At 38.0% G+C, this 16,395-nt stretch overlaps 1 protein-coding gene and 1 long non-coding RNA gene across 2 annotated transcripts; both read right to left on the minus strand.

Moving 5' to 3' along the window:
• Positions 1–6,540: 6,540 nt before the first annotated feature.
• Positions 6,541–7,544, minus strand: LOC121051520. Its single transcript, XR_005805953.1, has 3 exons — positions 7,460–7,544; positions 7,291–7,346; positions 6,541–6,705 (listed from the first exon to the last, which is right to left on the minus strand). It is a non-coding gene; the product is annotated as an uncharacterized LOC121051520 (long non-coding RNA).
• Positions 7,545–8,481: 937 nt separating this feature from the next.
• Positions 8,482–10,583, minus strand: LOC112189090 (60S ribosomal protein L18a-like protein). Its single transcript, XM_040513384.1, has 5 exons — positions 10,480–10,583; positions 10,179–10,417; positions 10,017–10,092; positions 9,411–9,525; positions 8,482–8,574 (listed from the first exon to the last, which is right to left on the minus strand). The coding sequence occupies exons 1-5, from the start codon at positions 10,581–10,583 to the stop codon at positions 8,515–8,517; spliced, it is 594 nt and encodes a 197-aa protein (XP_040369318.1). The 3' UTR covers positions 8,482–8,514.
• Between the last annotated feature and the right edge of the window lie 5,812 nt (positions 10,584–16,395).

Genomic DNA, 16,395 nt, shown 5'->3' on the forward strand with positions numbered 1-16,395 from the left:
TAATATACTTCCCATACACCCCACAAACTTATTTTTCTTCCCACTCACACAAATCTTTTTACTTTTTCCACTACTGTCCAAAAAACCACTTCCTATTCATCACACTTCTACCCCTCCTTTTTATTTTTAAGTTTATTAATTATTTTTAAAAGCGTGGTGGGCCCATCTTGAAATTATTTGTCTAGATATAATTACAGCTAATTTGCATCCTCTATTTGACGGTAAACAGTAAACTTTCTTTACTATTCACAATATCGATTGCAGATAGACTTGAATTAGTTGTTATTTGTAAAAATACTAGCAAGGAATTGAAGAAAGAAAAAGAAAATTTGAAAAAGATGAAAGACTATAGAGATAGTCTTAACAGAGAAACTCCCAACTATTGAGATATTATTTATAGACTCCAAACTAGGATCTATAAAATAGAAGAAGATATTGATAATCTTTTATATGTTCTAGAAGAGGAACAAAAACCGCTTGATTATTTGAGCATTGGTTAGATCTGCACATCACTGGTATCAGAGCTTGTAAAATAGCTCAAAGGAGAACCCCTCCTTAATAGGGACAATGTTAGAATTGTTATTAGAGAAAATAAATTCTCTACTGAAATCTTCTGATCAGAAATATCAGAAGCTATTACTAGAATTATTTAGATGTCAGTCTCATCTAGAAAGATTGGAAAACAAACTGGATTATATCAAGGAATTTCGAAAAACGGAAGAAGAAAAGCTGACAGTCGTCAGTAGAAAAATCAATGAATAGCAAAAAACGCTGGATTCCATGAAAAATATACTGAAGGACAAGAAAATGCCTACAGTAAAAAAGAAAGCTAATGGATTCAAACCATTAGAAAGGCCAGACAAGAATCCTGTTCCAAACATGATTTTTCTGGATCCCTCAACTAGTTCTACTAGTATTCGGTATGAAAATCCGAAAGAAACTCGAGATGTCAAAATGATGAGCATCTTCGGGAAAAAGAAAGGAGTTCAACTCCTAAATGCTGAAGAATTTGAATACAACGAAATCGAGCATGAGGTAAAAAAACGCCTCAATTCCAAAGCTAGATTTCAAACAGATCTACAAAAGGGGAACGTTTGACATGATGGATAGCCATCACTTCAAATTACTTGAATTCACAACCCCCTCAACAACAAGAGAGACAGATCTCTTGATAATCACTCCAGCTGAAGTTGCCAGAGCACAAGCAAAGAAGTATCAATTTATGTACATTGGAGCAGTCCAAATCGGCATAAAGCTTTTGGCAAGAGAAGGCATCAACTGCTCAGTCCTATGCGCCCTGCAAGACAACAGACTGACAGATTTTCAAGCTAGTTTGCTGGGAACTTTAGAAGCATCTCTATGCAATCAAGTGGCATATTTCAACTGCTTCCCCAATTTCCCAACCAGCTTGAAGGATGCAGCCCACTGTCTCCGACTGAGAGTCAAGACAGATGGCATATCAATGAAAAATGATATGCAAGAATTGGCGATAGTATACAGAATATACTATAAACTGATGAGCACTACAGTAGAGCCAAAGACACGGATTTCCAACATCCCTGGTCTTACTACTGGATTCCTCACCAGTCAGAAGAACCATTCACAACAGATTCACAAGGTTACTTGGAATGAGGTAACTTTTCCTATTGAATGGAAATTATTTGGTCCGAAGCTACCAGCAGAGAATGCAAAAGCTAAAATTTATGAAAGTAGAAAGACTGGAGAAATCAGTCTAAATTTTGACAATCACAGAAAAAGTGATGTCGGTCCTGAGAATCTCAGGATAAACAGGAATCTTCTCAGAAGAAGCTACAACACTAGAGAAGCTAGTGTCAGTGGTACAAAACCCAGTATTGAAGATCCTATTACTGAAGAAGAAATGGAAGCTGATCTGAACAGACCAGTCCAGATGTTCAGAGCTGAGAGGCTCTATGAGCTTTATGAAGAAGCAGAGAATTGCGAAAATCCTGAACGATTAGAAAAACTAATCGAAGAAATGAAAGAATTCAAAATCAGAAAGACGAGAAAAGTCTTTCCTTATCAAGATGTTGAAATGGAAGAAGGAGAAAGCTCCATAACTTCCATCAGTCGAGAAAAGGGAAAAGTCAAACTCCCTATACAGAAGGCCCCTACGGGCAGAAATGGAGAAAGAAATTCTCAAAGATTTGTCCCAGAGGACAAGATACCCAGAGTACCAATTTCCAACTATGGAATTTGGCTAGATCTGGATAAAGCTCTAGACAAGAGAAAAACTCTTGACCAATGGGTAGACAGCCTGATGATGGCCTATGCTCTTACCCTTGGAAAATTTGAAGCTCCTGATCTTCAGATGTACTTTGAAACTACTCTCACTGGAGTGGCAAAAAAGTATTACTTCTCTTTTAAAGAGACAGCCAGAGGAAAAGAGTGGCTCTAAGAAATCAAGACTTCAAAGTCTCCGGATGATTTTGCAGTACCCCTGTATGATTAGTTCTGTGGAGATCTTTCAAATCTGAGTGAAAAAGCCAAAGAAACGGCAAAATCGAATATCTATGCTCTCAAAATCTGTGACATGAGATATTTCGAGGAATACTTGAATGAGTTTCAGGAATATTACTGTACAATTGGTGAACTAGAGAACACTAATCTAGTTAATCTGTTGCACAGAAAGCTCCCTGAACCATGGAGAACAGCTATGAGAGAAAGCATAGCTGAGAAACCAATTGAAAGATTTTCAGTTAGAGGAATTGCTGGCAGAATCCGGCAACTACTGAAGGAACAATGCAAAGCTAATCTTAGAGCTAAGATGGCTAAGAAACAACTCAAATGAGTTGAAAATTTCTGCTATGGAATATTGGATATGCCCACAAACTGGGGATGTCATGAGTCCAAGTTCCACAGAAAAAAAAAAGAAAAATATTACTCTAAAAATTTCAAAAAGAGTAATCAGAAGAAGAATTGGAAATTCAAGAGAAGTTCCAATTACAAGAAACAGCAGGATGAAGATCCTAAAAAGAAATTCTTCAAGAAAAAGAAGAATACTCATCAGCATAAACAACCAAGCAAGAAAGCTTGCAGATGTTGGTTATGTAAAGCTGAAGGGCACTATGCCAATGAATGCCCGGAAAATGGTAAAAGATCTACTAAAGCTCTCTTTGAAGAATATGAGCACATAGTAGAAGTGGCAAATATGAAAGGCTACGAAATAGCCTATTCTGATGATGAAGATGACGACAGGTCAGTTTATTCTGCCTGGTCTGAAGAAGAAACTTTATCTGAGTCTGAGACAGATTCTGAAGTAGAGTACTTCGAATCCAGACAAATGAATGTCTTGAGAATCAAGAATTGGGAAGAAAGCAAGATAGAAGCTTTAATGTCTTCTTATTAGGTGAACCCTGGTACATTCGTTTGTGACTACTGCTTATGTCACGAAAAGAATGGTCTCCCTATCTTTTGTGAAGATGATAGGAGCATTTTAATGCGACGTTTTAACTGTTATTTCCCTATATTTTCTGCGTTATTCCCTTAATAAAACTCTGTTTAGGAAAGTTTCCATTCTTCGAATGGGAAAGTTCCTAATTGTAGAAAGTTTCCGTTTTGTAGTTTCTATTTTCCATTTTTAGAAAGTTTCCATTTTAGTTTAAGAAAGTTTCCATTTCTTATTTTAGAAAGCTTCTATTTTCAGGTTTTTGGAATAAATAAGCTGAATTGAGTTCATAAATGGAAAGAGAAGCTTCATGAACATTACATGGCAAGGAGAGAATCAAGGAAGAGTTTTTTTAAAAAAGGAAAATATATTTTCCTTGAGGATTAAATTTGCCGTGTAATACTTAAGGAAAAACAAGCTGACAACGTGGGAATTAAAGATGATTGATTGAGGATTTCAAGGAGAGATTTTCTTGGAAGACTTTTATGGAAAGAAATATTGTTGGAGGAATAATTTGGTGTGATTGCCAACGTGAAAATCAGAAATAATCAAGGAGATGACGCCAAGAGAGATTCAAGGGAGATATTTATGGAAGGAAAATATGTGTGCACCAAGGAAAAGCTAAAAAGGCGTCTAGATTCATCCCTAAATTCCCTAAAGGAATGTTGGCCGAAATTCATGAAGAAAATCAGAATAATTTCAAGGAAATTCGGAAATTAAATATTAGGGAGGTAATTTAGAGAATTTTGATTGGTTGGAACACATCACAAGGCTTACTTGGCATCCTATGATTGGTTGGACCACATCACAAAGCTTACTTGGCGAATTCCTATTGGTGGAAGCTATGTGGAAATTTCTGATTGCTTTGTGAATCCTAGCCGTGCTCCTATATATACCCACCTCTTTGACGTTGAGAAGGGTCCTCTCCCATACAATTTAAACTTTAGAAAAAAAATCAAAAATTTTACTCTTGTTGCCGTGAGGTTTTCCTCTCCTTCCTCCATCCTCTAGAGCAAGCCACGAGTTCAAGCAAGGCCAAGGGAGAAGAAGAATTGCCGTGAGCATCATCATCCACCACCATTCTTGAAGCTTGCTTTCGAGATTCAAGAGAATTCGTTCATCTCATCTTCATCCACGGTGTAATCCGATTCTCCTTTGTAACCTTTGCTTTGATTTCGTTGGTTTTATTCTAGTTGACATATGTGTTTGAACAATTGTTAAATTCTGGAATTTTATGATTAATTGAGAATTTTCAGATTCATATTATTGTGATTCGAGAGTTGCTTATGTGGGTTTGTTTAATTAAATTTGCGTTATAGATAACTTTTGTATTTTAATATTATGTGGTTGCAAACACTTAGGGTTTCAATATAATTGGTGCTAGGTTCAAGAACATGAAATCGACTTTTCGTTTTGTGTAAACTTAAATCAAAGTAGTAAAGGTTTTGTACAAAGATCGAATTTAATTAACGAGGATTGTAATTAGGTGGACTTTTTCATACTAAGTTGCACACTTGAGTTGATAGCCTTTCTCTATGTGTAATGCGTTAAACATGACATGATTGACTAGCTTTCTAGCGTTTGATTGCATGTTTGATAGGATTAATCTAGGTGCTTTCGCTTAGGTTAATTAGCATCGAAAAGTAAAAAAATGGGAAATTATTTGCTTTCGAATATTTCACATGATAAGTTCATTTCTCATGACTTAGATGAACAATATTAAGGTTTAATCGAATTTGATCATAGTTTCGGTTTTAATCTTTGTTCTCTCATTCCACCCGTGTATATATGTTTTTACATTTTCTTTATTTTATTTATTTTAGTTTTTAATTTAATAATCCTAAAACCCCCCTTTTGTGTTCATTTGTATATATTTTTATTCTTTGTTTTATTTTTGTAAATAATACTTTTACTTTTATTAATTTGATTTTGCAATTACAGGTGTACCCTCAATCCCCGGAATAGAACGATCCCTATTTACTATATACTAACAATGACATTTTTAGGGTTAAATTATGCGCTTGCTTTAAGGCGCATCAGAAGAGTCTAAGAAGACTTATCACAAAGAATGCTTCATAGCTGAAGCAAGAAGAAAAACCAAGAATGGCAAGGTTAGCCAATTGGTTGAGCAAGAATATGAAGAATATTTCTCTGAACAAAAGGAGAAAGAAGAAGAAAAGGAGGTAGAAACTCTGTTCCAAAAAATTGTGGAATCTTCTCCTCCATCTTCTTCAAAAAAGGAAGAAATCATCGATGAAGAAACAATCGATGAAGATGTTGAACTGGTTGAATCACCAGAAATTGTTCCAGAAGAATGTAAACCATTCATTCCAAAGGAACAAGCTCAAGAAAATGAGCTTCAACAATCGAAAGTCGTCTCTACTAGTAGATACAGCAACTACATAGAGATTTGACTGAAATTCCCTGATCACAAAAAATATCATCCACATGCCTTTGTAGATAATGGATCGGGATTTACTGTTGCAAACACTACTAAAAAGATTTGCTTTTGCGACGCCTATTTTGCGATGGAAAAAACTTTTCGCGACGGAAAATTGAGCCTTTTGCGACGGAAATGTTGGCGTTGCAATAGGTGGCGTCACAAAATCCATTTGCGACGGCATTTTACCGTCACAAAAAGTATTTGCGTCGGAAAACTGGTGCCGTCGCAATGGCTAAACTATTTGCGACGGATACTTTGCCGTCGCAAAAAGATATTTTATTTTTAAAAAAATTGGGGTGAATTTGTTGCGACGGATACTTTACCGTCGCAAAAGAATATTTCATTTATAAAAATAATAATAATAATAAAAAGTGCTAGGCCTAATCTTTATGATGAGCTGCCAATTATTCACAAGTAATTTGTGAAACACCGCATTATTGCATATATATACATTGCTTCCTTCCCTTCCTTTCGTATTAACTAGAAATTGTGCCCGCACTTTGCCGCGGGTTTTGAAGCTAACACAATGTTATTTAAGAACTAAATTTAAAAGTACAGAAAATATAGTTGACATGATCATTATATTATCAAAAGATTAAGTCTGTTTTACAACAAAAAATGAAGTTGATCAAGTCTCTCCATCAGCTCCCCTCCTTTCCAAATATCTCTTCAACTTGACCTGAATGGAAAACAAACATTGCATAATTAGGTAATAACATAAAAAATGAAAATAGAAAACTAAAAAGAAACCATGTACTAAAATTTGACTGTTGTTTGTGGCAAAGCTCAGGAAATATGGGAGAATCTAATACAGCGCTAAGACAATCACTTTTCAACTATCAGTTTAGTTCATCACCTGCAGTAGCATATAGTGAGTTGTAATGCACTTCAATCCAAAAGCTCTGCTAAAGCTCTGAAAAACAACACAAAAGGGTGGTCAAGTTTGAAGCAAAAACAAAAACTTCTGGAAGCACTCTGTCCAACTGGCATATGGCTGCTAGGACTACTTTAATACATGGATTAAGGCATTGATATATATCTCTCTAAACACTGACATTTCCTTGATGAAAACTCTTCCACAGTAGCAAAATAATGTATTTGGGAGACAAATCTAAAGCCCATTAGAAAAAAAAAAGCATGAAAAGTGAAGTTACGGCAATGTATCAAAAGGAGAATGAATAAAGCTCTACTTTGTGCAAGTCAATTCCAGTATCAGAGCAAGAATCAAAGCATGCTTCTTTTAACCACTATATGTACAAACCCAACAAAACACAAATTCCTAAAACCCCTAATTTTCTCAATTCATCGAACCCAGAACTTGTGACACACAAAGTGCAGATCCAATTTTACCAAAGCATAAACTAATTCATGAAATTACTACCCAATCACAAAAAAAAAAAAAAAACCACATTTCTGAAATTACCAAAAATCAAAAACTCACCTTCAACCTCCTCCAATCAATCACTCAAACCCGAAACTGAAGCACGAACAATACCCCTACACATAATCGAAACCCAGCTCAGTTGAAAACTACTTCGATTGGTTCTCATGGTGGAAAAGCTGAGACTGACAAAAAAAAATGAAACAAATTCGAAGCCATGGTAGAGTACCTGGGATGATCAGTTTACTCAATTTTTGTTCAAATCGAGCATCAACTTATTCTCGTCTCCCTCTTCTTCTTCTTCCTCCTCCTCTACTTCTTTTCCTTTCTTCTGTTTCAACAAAATCCCAAAGGAAAAACAGGTTTTCTTAGGTGTAATGAAACAGAAACCCAGAAGACTGGTTTCATGAACACAGAAATTAAGGAAGGCACCCCTTCAAATCTATTGCTTTTGACTATTAACTATTGAAATATTTATGTGTCGTGGCTGTCTTTGTTCAGTTCAGCTATCTATTATGTAACTTATCACAGCTCATTGAACTATCTATTTCCTAGCACTTAATCAGATCAAATTCATTTTGTTCTCCCGTTGCACTTAATGAATTCTTCGAAGCATTTGATTTTTCTCATCAAACAATCTCAAACTAAATCCATCAAATCAATTACTGGTTATTGGGTTGCAGTATGTTGGTGATCAAAGAAAAGTTATACGAGGAAAAAACAAAACAAAACAAAGAGAACAGCTAATCCAAGTTTTACCAATTTGTTTGTCGGCATTCGTCTCTATCTTTCTGTACATCAGCTGAAAGAACTTTGAGGATTGATGAGCCTCCATACCTCCTTTTCATACAAAATACTATGCTTCACAAAAGCAATTTGCCACTACCTTCTTTGGATTACAGTTATAACTTCACAAAAGCAATAAAATCTCGCTAAAACTGTAATGCAAAGAACATAGCAATAAAACTCCACAAATCAAAAGAAGATATCAAAGCTATAACCATAATCTAAATTTGGGAAAAAAAAATTCAGCAATAAAATTTGGCTACAATCTTCATAACTGTATCCCCTATTTTTAAAATCAAATCTATGAAATGTGAGTAGTATATATCATCCAATTAGAGAAAAGTCATAAGAAGAAGAAGAAGCACTTCCTTCACTACCCTGCCTTACGAAAAGCAAGAAATCCAACAATAACCCAACCCTAAAAACTTCAACCAACACAACCTGCACATAAGGCAATCACAAAATAACAGAGAATCAAGCTTGTTGTCCATATTATCCTCACCAGTTGTGAGTTCGCTTTGTAACGCCAAGAGTGATAGCTAGCACTGCAATAATTGACTGAAAATGAAGTATATAGTTCCATGTTAGGGCACGAAATGTATAAAAACCTCACTTTAGAGAAACCAAGAAAGACGAATACATTCAACTTTCACAAACGAAAACATTAAGTACTGGATAAGGGATGAATACAGGATAAGCTAAAGAAAAACGGGCTGCATGCCTCCAACTGCATTTTCTACTTTCACAAATAGACATGAGGAGAACAGGAAACCTCAGACATGCACCTAGAATTACCCTTACGACTAACAAGGCTCATAAGTAGCAAGATGTGCACATTGCGTGATAGGTTTAAACAGTCCTATTATATGAATATGGTGCCATGAACTAATTAAACAAATCCCTAAAATGGTATGTAGCTTCAAACAGGCAGAACAGATACAGCTGCAATATATATTGCAAGCACACAAATTTTAAAGGACTACCAGAAGTTCAGGCAAATTGCACGCTACAACAAACTTGACTGGAACACAAACTTTCCAAACAATCATAATCAACACTATGTTCTAATCCAAAATGCCAGTTTCTATAATATATGCAAAATTCCCTTATATCATTAAGCTTATCATGAGTTTAAATAGAATATCAACAAAAACTAGATACACATACAGCCACTCTGTAACCTTGGTGGCAAAATTCAAGAACGTGAAGATCGAAGCTATTTGCCAATTCATGAACATGGAACTGTACTTATGAGGAAACGCAAACAACAAAGAAAACTGCTTCTGGAAATCCATCATTACAAAATAATCACAGTTATAAATATACAGGGATATATTTGATTAGAAAACATTACTTAGCAGTTAGCATGTAAAATGAAATGAAGGAAAACTTACTGCTAATGTGCATGCAACATATCCAGGTTTTTCTCTGTAGTCCACCCTCACACAAAGTAAAATAAACGTTCCAATATACCAGGGGATGCCACCAAGAAAGAACCCCATTATAAACCTTCAGAGACAGTGAAATTGTATTCTGTCAGTTACAGCCAGCTAGAATATGCTAATTGAAATATGCATTCAAAGTCAAATATACAATCGAAGTTCATAATGAATAATCTACGATGTCTTTCATATAAGATATCATGATCCCTTCTTTTTTCTTGGTCTGAAGATATCATACTATCTGATTTAAAAACTAGCACAACTCTTTAAATTGCAATGAACTTGTTTGAAGAAATAACTCTGCTCCTGTAACTCTGTAAGCACAGAGTTATCCATTCGATTAATCTCTTTCAGCTCGAAAGTGATCACTATGATTTGCACAAACAACACAATTCATACCGGAAAACATTTTTGCTTAGTTTGATCCCCAAAACCATCAATCTTAATTCTTTAGGGTTTATTTATACATAAATTTCAGTGCCCTAAAACACAGAATGGCACAAACAAACAATAAAAAGTAAAAAACTGAGAAATAAGAGTGAAAGTGAATCAACTCACAATAACCAGCCGCTTCCAAGACCACAGCACGGAAGCCTTCGTTCCCTCACAGGCCTTCCCTCAACAACAACATAACCTGAACAAAGATCAAATCAAAAATCTTAAGCTCGAAATTGAAATTGGAAAACAAACGAGCTACGGATCATCGATTGAGATCGTTACCGGTGACAGTTTGGTATCCCTGGTGGTGGTGGTGATGGTGGCGCTGGGGAGGTAGAGGAGGCCGGCCGGAGGAGCCGAGAGGAGGGACTGGCGTAGGGAAACCGACTACCGGCTCGGACGGTGGCTGCGGAGGGGGGTAGTTGGCGACGCCTTGGAAGGTGTCGTAGTACTGCTGGCTCTGGTGGTCGGCGGCAAGTCCTCGGGTCTTGGAATTAGCGTCATAAAGATTAGGCCTAGCGCTTTATTCTGTAATAATTGGCTGCTCATCAGAGGACGACACCGACGAAGTCCCACTGTAAACCGATCCGGACGCAGATCCCAAACCAATCCCCTGATCATTTCCCACTCCCTGCGCCGACGACACCGACAGCCGCGGCAGCGGATGTCCCTTGGAGCCTCCGCCATCGGAATCGAAACCTGAGAACCCGGACGACGACTCGTTTATAACCGTCCCCAAATCCTTACTGACTCTCGGCGAGCCACGCGGCGTCGGCTCATCGAAGCTCCTGTCTCTCTTGGTCTTGAGAGAGAGGAGGCCGAGGATCGCTAGGTGGATAAAGCGTGAGAGAGAGAAGGATGAAAGAAAATCAGTTTTGGTCTAGATCTAAAGGATTGAATAGTCTTATTATTATTTTTTTTAATTATACAAGCGACGACGTGACTGTACCGTCGCAATAGATGTATAATTATGCGACGGCAAGGTTACGTCTGTAGTAAAAAATTTCTGAGATGCGACGGTAAAATAGCCATAGCACATGCCGTCGCAAAAGTTGACTTTTCGCGACGGAAAAAGTTTCCGTCGCAAATTTCCGAAGCAATTGTAATTGTTTTTAGTAGTGAAAGAGATTTGCAATTCCAGATGAACTCTGGAAAGAAGATAAGAAAAAATATGCTATTGGTGTTACATTTGATGGGAGCCATCTCACAGTAGAAAAGAATACTTCAATTCAGGGTTAATTCGATTAATCTATTCATCCCACAATGGGGATATATATATACAAATACAAAGGAGTAGTCTAACTCTAATAGGAAACAATCTTTCCATGATTACAGGATATTCTAATTAAATAAAATCCTAATTACATACAGATTTACAGCGATTCTACACTCCCCCTCAAGTTGGTGCATAGATGTCAATCATGCCCAACTTGTCAACTGAGCTGTCAAATACCTTCCTGGACACTCCTTTAGTAAGAACATCAGCTAATTGCTCCTCTGAGTTTACAAATGGAAAGCGAATAACCTTTCTGTCAAGATTTTCTTTAATAAAATGACGGTCAACCTCCACATGCTTTGTTCTATCATGCTGAACTGGATTATCTGCAATCTCAATGGCAGCTGTATTATCACAATGCAAATCCATAGGCTTTTTAAGCTTGTAACCCAGGTCCTTCAAGACATTACGAATCCACAATATTTCACATACTCCATGTGCCATACCTCGAAACTCAGCTTCTGCACTTGATCTGGCAACGACTTTTTGCTTTTTGCTACGCCAAGTGACAAGGTTCCCTCCAACAAAAGTGAAGTACCCAGATGTAGAACGTCTGTCCGTTTTATCACCAGCCCAATCTGCATCTGTGTACCCAACAACATCCAATTCATCTTTTTTTTGAAACAGTAACCCTTTACCTGGCGCCCTCTTCAAGTACCTCAAAATACGAAAAACTGCATCCATATGCTCTTCACTAGGACAATGCATAAATTGACTAACAACACTCACAGCATAAGCAATATCAGGTCTAGTATGTGAAAGATAAATCAACCTTCCTACAAGACGTTGATACCTCCCTTTATCAGTTGGCACTTTATCCGTGATTCATCTCAATGGGTGTCTCGATGGGTCGGCAGTCCAGCATCCCCGTTTCAGCAAGTAAATCAAGAACATATTTTCTCTGTGAAAGTGAAATCCCCTTCTTAGACCTTGCAACTTCAATACCCAAAAAATACTTTAGTTGTCCCAGATCCTTCATTTCAAACTCCTTTGACAAATATTTTTGCAATTCATTTATCTCCTTCAGATCATCTCCTGTAACAATCATGTCATCAACATACACAATAAGAGCTGTAATCTTACCATTCTTGCGCTTGATGAACAAGGTATGGTCAGAATTGCTCTGTCTATATCCAAAGGCTTTCATGGACTTTGAAAATCTTCCAAACCAAGCTCTTGGAGACTGTTTTAGGCCATACAAAGACTTCTTCAATTTACACACCTTGCCAACATCACTTGGGTAATTCTTAACACCTGGGGGCATATCCATGTACACTTCTTCCTCCAAATTCCCATTAAGAAACGCATTCTTCACATCAAACTGGTGCAAGGGCCAATCTTTGTTTGCTGCAAGTGAGATTAGAATCCGGACAGTATTAATCTTTGCCACAGGTGCAAAAGTCTCCTCATAATCAATCCCATAGCGTTGTGTATAGCCTTTGGCAACCAACCTCGCTTTGTATCTATTAATAGTTCCATCTGCATTAAGCTTCACAGTAAATACCCAACGACATCCTACAGTCTTCTTTCCAACTGGCATAGGTACTAGCTCCCATGTTGCATTTTTCTGAAGAGCTTCCAATTCTTCATTCATCGCCTTGGTCCATTTTGGATTCGTCAATGCATCCTGCACGTTACTAGGAATAGATACAGTAGATAATTGATCAACAACAAGTGCATGTGACCCAGAAATCCTATGGTTAGACATAAAATTAGCTATAGGGTATTTAGCTTTGGCTTTGATATCTGGTTCATATTGTTTCTTAGGAATTCCCTTGGTAACCCTTTGTGATTTCCTAGGTTCGACACTTTCTAACCCAGAAGACTCATTAAAGTTTAGGGGTACCTGAGGTGGATCATTCTGACTGGGATCTTCAGTTGGTGAGGCAGAAGGGGGAATATCTTGTGTGTGAGCTTCAGATACGTCTTGATTTTGTTTCAAATTATCAAGAAAGGTCATCTCTTCTGTCTCAGAATTCACAACGCTCTGTTCGGCAGTTTCAGCAGTTGCATTCTCTGTTTCGGAATTCACAACACTCTGTTCGGCAGTCGCATTCCTTGTTTCGGAATTTACAACACTCTGTTCGGCAGTTGCATTCCTCTGTTCGGAATTTACAACACTCTGTTCGGCAGTTGCATTCCTCTGTTCGGCAGTCGCATTTTCTGTTTCTGAATTTCTACCTTCAAATCGTTCCTCCAAATCTTCCAAGTCTTCAAAGACATCAGAATCAATAATAGAACAAGGATTCCCTTCATAACCTCTCTCCCCTGAAGGGAAGACTGAGAAGTTCCTCCTGAGAAATATGGCTCTGATTCACGGAATGAGACATCAAGAGATATATGTATAGTGCCAGTAAGAGGATCATAACATCGATAACCCTTCTGGAAGTCAGCATAACCAACAAATATACACTTACGGGCACGGGGATCAAGCTTGCTACGTTGAGGCTTGGGAATATGAACATAAGTTGTGCACCCAAACACCCGGGGCTCCAAATTAGGCATAGAAGGGATGGTCAAAAGTGTATGAAGCTTTTGATGAGGATTCTGAAACTCAATCACCCGGGAAGGAGTACGGTTGATAAGATATGCTGCTGATTTCACTGCTTCGCCCCAATAGGACCGAGGTACATTCATGCCAAACAAGGAAGCACGAACAACTTCCATCAACTGCCTGTTCTTCCGTTCTGCTAAACCATTCTGTTGAGGAGTATAAGAATTGGAGGTTTGATGACGAATTCCATGTGACCGGCAAAACTCAATCATAGGGCCATTCACAAACTCTCCACCATTGTCAGACTGAAACACTCTGATGGATTGTTGATACTGAGTTGCCACCATTTTGTGAAATTCGGTAAACATTCCAAATACATCACTCTTATTCTTCAGTAATGACACCCATGTCATGCGAGTGCAATCATCAATAAATGTTACAAAATACCGAGCTCCAGAAAGAGAAGGAATTTTCGCAGGACCCCAGACATCGGAGTGAATCTTCATAAAAGGAACAGGACTTTTATTAAGACTTGGTGAATATGAAATACGGTGACTCTTGGCCAGTTCACAGATGTCACAGTGGAAATCCAAATCACTAACAAGTGAAAACAATTGAGGTTGCAGCTTCTTAAGATAACGAAAGGATAGGTGACCTAAACGGCGATGCCATAACCATACAGCTTCCTTCGCATTCTCTACCCCGTTGATCTGATTAGCTTGTCCCAAAAGATGCTTCTGTTTCTTTCCAGTCTCTGTCAAATCCAGATAGTATAATTTCCCCCTTCTAACACCATAACCAAGAATCCGTCGAGTCAGAATGTCCTGAAACACACAGAAAGACGGATAGAAGGTCACAATACATGCAAGAGCTAAAATAACTTGACCAACAGACAGGAGATTATTAGCTAGTGATGGAACAACTAAGACAGATTCAAGGGTTAAGGTATCAGATAAAGCAATAGAACCTTCTCCGGTGACCGGAGTTGGAGTACCATCAGCAGTAGAGACAATATTTTGAGAAGAACGTCTAAGGTTTTTCACAAGACTAGGGTCATTGGTCATATGATCAGATGCACCTGTATCAATTATCCATGTATTATTCAAAGTAGCCTTACCCTTCATACCTGACTGCGCTACATTAGCGGAGGCATTGTCGAGATGCTCTTCCTCTGTAGTAGCAATAGCCGCCTTACCCGGATTCTTTCGCGGTTTCCTGGTGAAGTCCCACCAATCAGGGTAGCCAATCACTTCATAGCACCGCTCCTTGGTATGACCTACTTCCCCACAGACAACACATTTTTTGTTTGCGTATGGGTTTGGTTTGTCATGAGGACGGCGTGGAGAAGGACCTGAGAAGCCTGGAGGAGGACCTGGTCGGCGTTGAACGGCCATTGAGGAATTCGGGGTTTGTTTTTTTTCAGGTTTGGTTTTTCTAGGGTTTCAAAAATTCAGGGACGGCTTGATTTTAATGGTGGTGGTACGCAGCGGTTTGTGGTGTGGTTTGGGATTCAGGATTCAGGATTCAGGATTTAGGATTCAAAGGATGTAGACAAGTTGTGCTTTGGGATTCAGGATTCAGGATTCAGGATTTAGGATTCAAAGGATGCAGGCAAGTTCAAAGGATTGAACCTGCTCTGATACCAAGTAGAAAAGAATACTTCAATTCAGGGTTAATTCGATTAATCTATTCATCCCACAATGGGGATATATATATACAAATACAAAGGAGTAGTCTAACTCTAATAGGAAACAATCTTTCCATGATTACAGGATATTCTAATTAAATAAAATCCTAATTACATACAGATTTACAGCGATTCTACACTCACCATGAAGAAAGTAGCAAAAAATGTTCATATCACCATTGGTGGAGGAACATTTATCATCCAGAATGTTTGGCAATCTGAAGGCCAAGGATCAGATTTCTTGTTGGGAAATGATTTTATTCTCCAACAAAGATTTATTTAGGATGAAGAAGAGATAGGCTTCAGAAAAGGAGAACGGGTGTTCTGGGCAGACCGACTCACACAAGCAAAGAGTGTGGTAGGTCCTGGTTTTACTACTCAGTATCAGAGATCGCAACAGAATAGTGGTGATCTTACCCCCTACAAACCCAAATTCGAGCCTATACTCTAAATCAAGCAACAAGAAGAATTACTTGTTGAAGAATCTTCTGAAGAAGAAGAAGAAGAAATGACTAGTGAAGATGAAGAAGCTAGTTTTATCCATGAGCACAACCTCAAGCACCTTCAGAACAAGCTTGAGTCTCAGCAAATTCCCACTCTTGAGAAAATCAAGAAACTACTCGAGCAGAATGTAGATACAAATCCTCAGAAGTTTTGGGAAAAGGACCTAGTGGTCTGTGAATTGAGATTGCATGACATGAATGCTATCAGCCATGTCAAAGCCATTACTCAGTACAAAGAGGAAGATCAGAAGGAATTCAGAAATGATATTGAAGATCTCCTGAACAAGAGATTAATTCAACCTTCCACTAGCCCTCATCATGCTCCAACATTCTACGTGAGAAATCATGCAGAAAATCTACGAGGAAAAGCTAGAATGGTTATTGACTACAGAGATGTCAATAAGAATACGGTCAAAGACGGTTATCAAATTTCTCAAGTAAGAGTACTGATCAACCAGCTCAGAGGAGCCAAAGTCTTTTCGAAATTCGATGCAAAGTCGGGTTTCTGGCAAGTCAAGATGCATCCTGAGAGCATACCT

The sequence above is a fragment of the Rosa chinensis genome, chromosome 2 (genome assembly GCF_002994745.2).
Source record: "Rosa chinensis cultivar Old Blush chromosome 2, RchiOBHm-V2, whole genome shotgun sequence".
In the NCBI taxonomy this organism is placed as follows: domain Eukaryota; kingdom Viridiplantae; phylum Streptophyta; class Magnoliopsida; order Rosales; family Rosaceae; genus Rosa; species Rosa chinensis.

Bases quoted from the DNA above. Each gene is read 5' to 3' on its own strand.
- LOC112189090 (XM_040513384.1), bottom strand. From the start codon at position 10,583: ATGGCGGAGGCTCCAAGGGACATCCGCTGCCGCGGCTGTCGGTGTCGT. The intron at 10,093-10,178 runs GTAACGATCTCA...ATCTTTGTTCAG, and splicing joins GGGATACCAAACTGTCACCG to GTTATGTTGTTGTTGAGGGA. The intron at 8,575-9,410 runs GTAAGTTTTCCT...CTTCATTTTCAG, and splicing joins ATGTTGCATGCACATTAGCA to TCAATTATTGCAGTGCTAGC.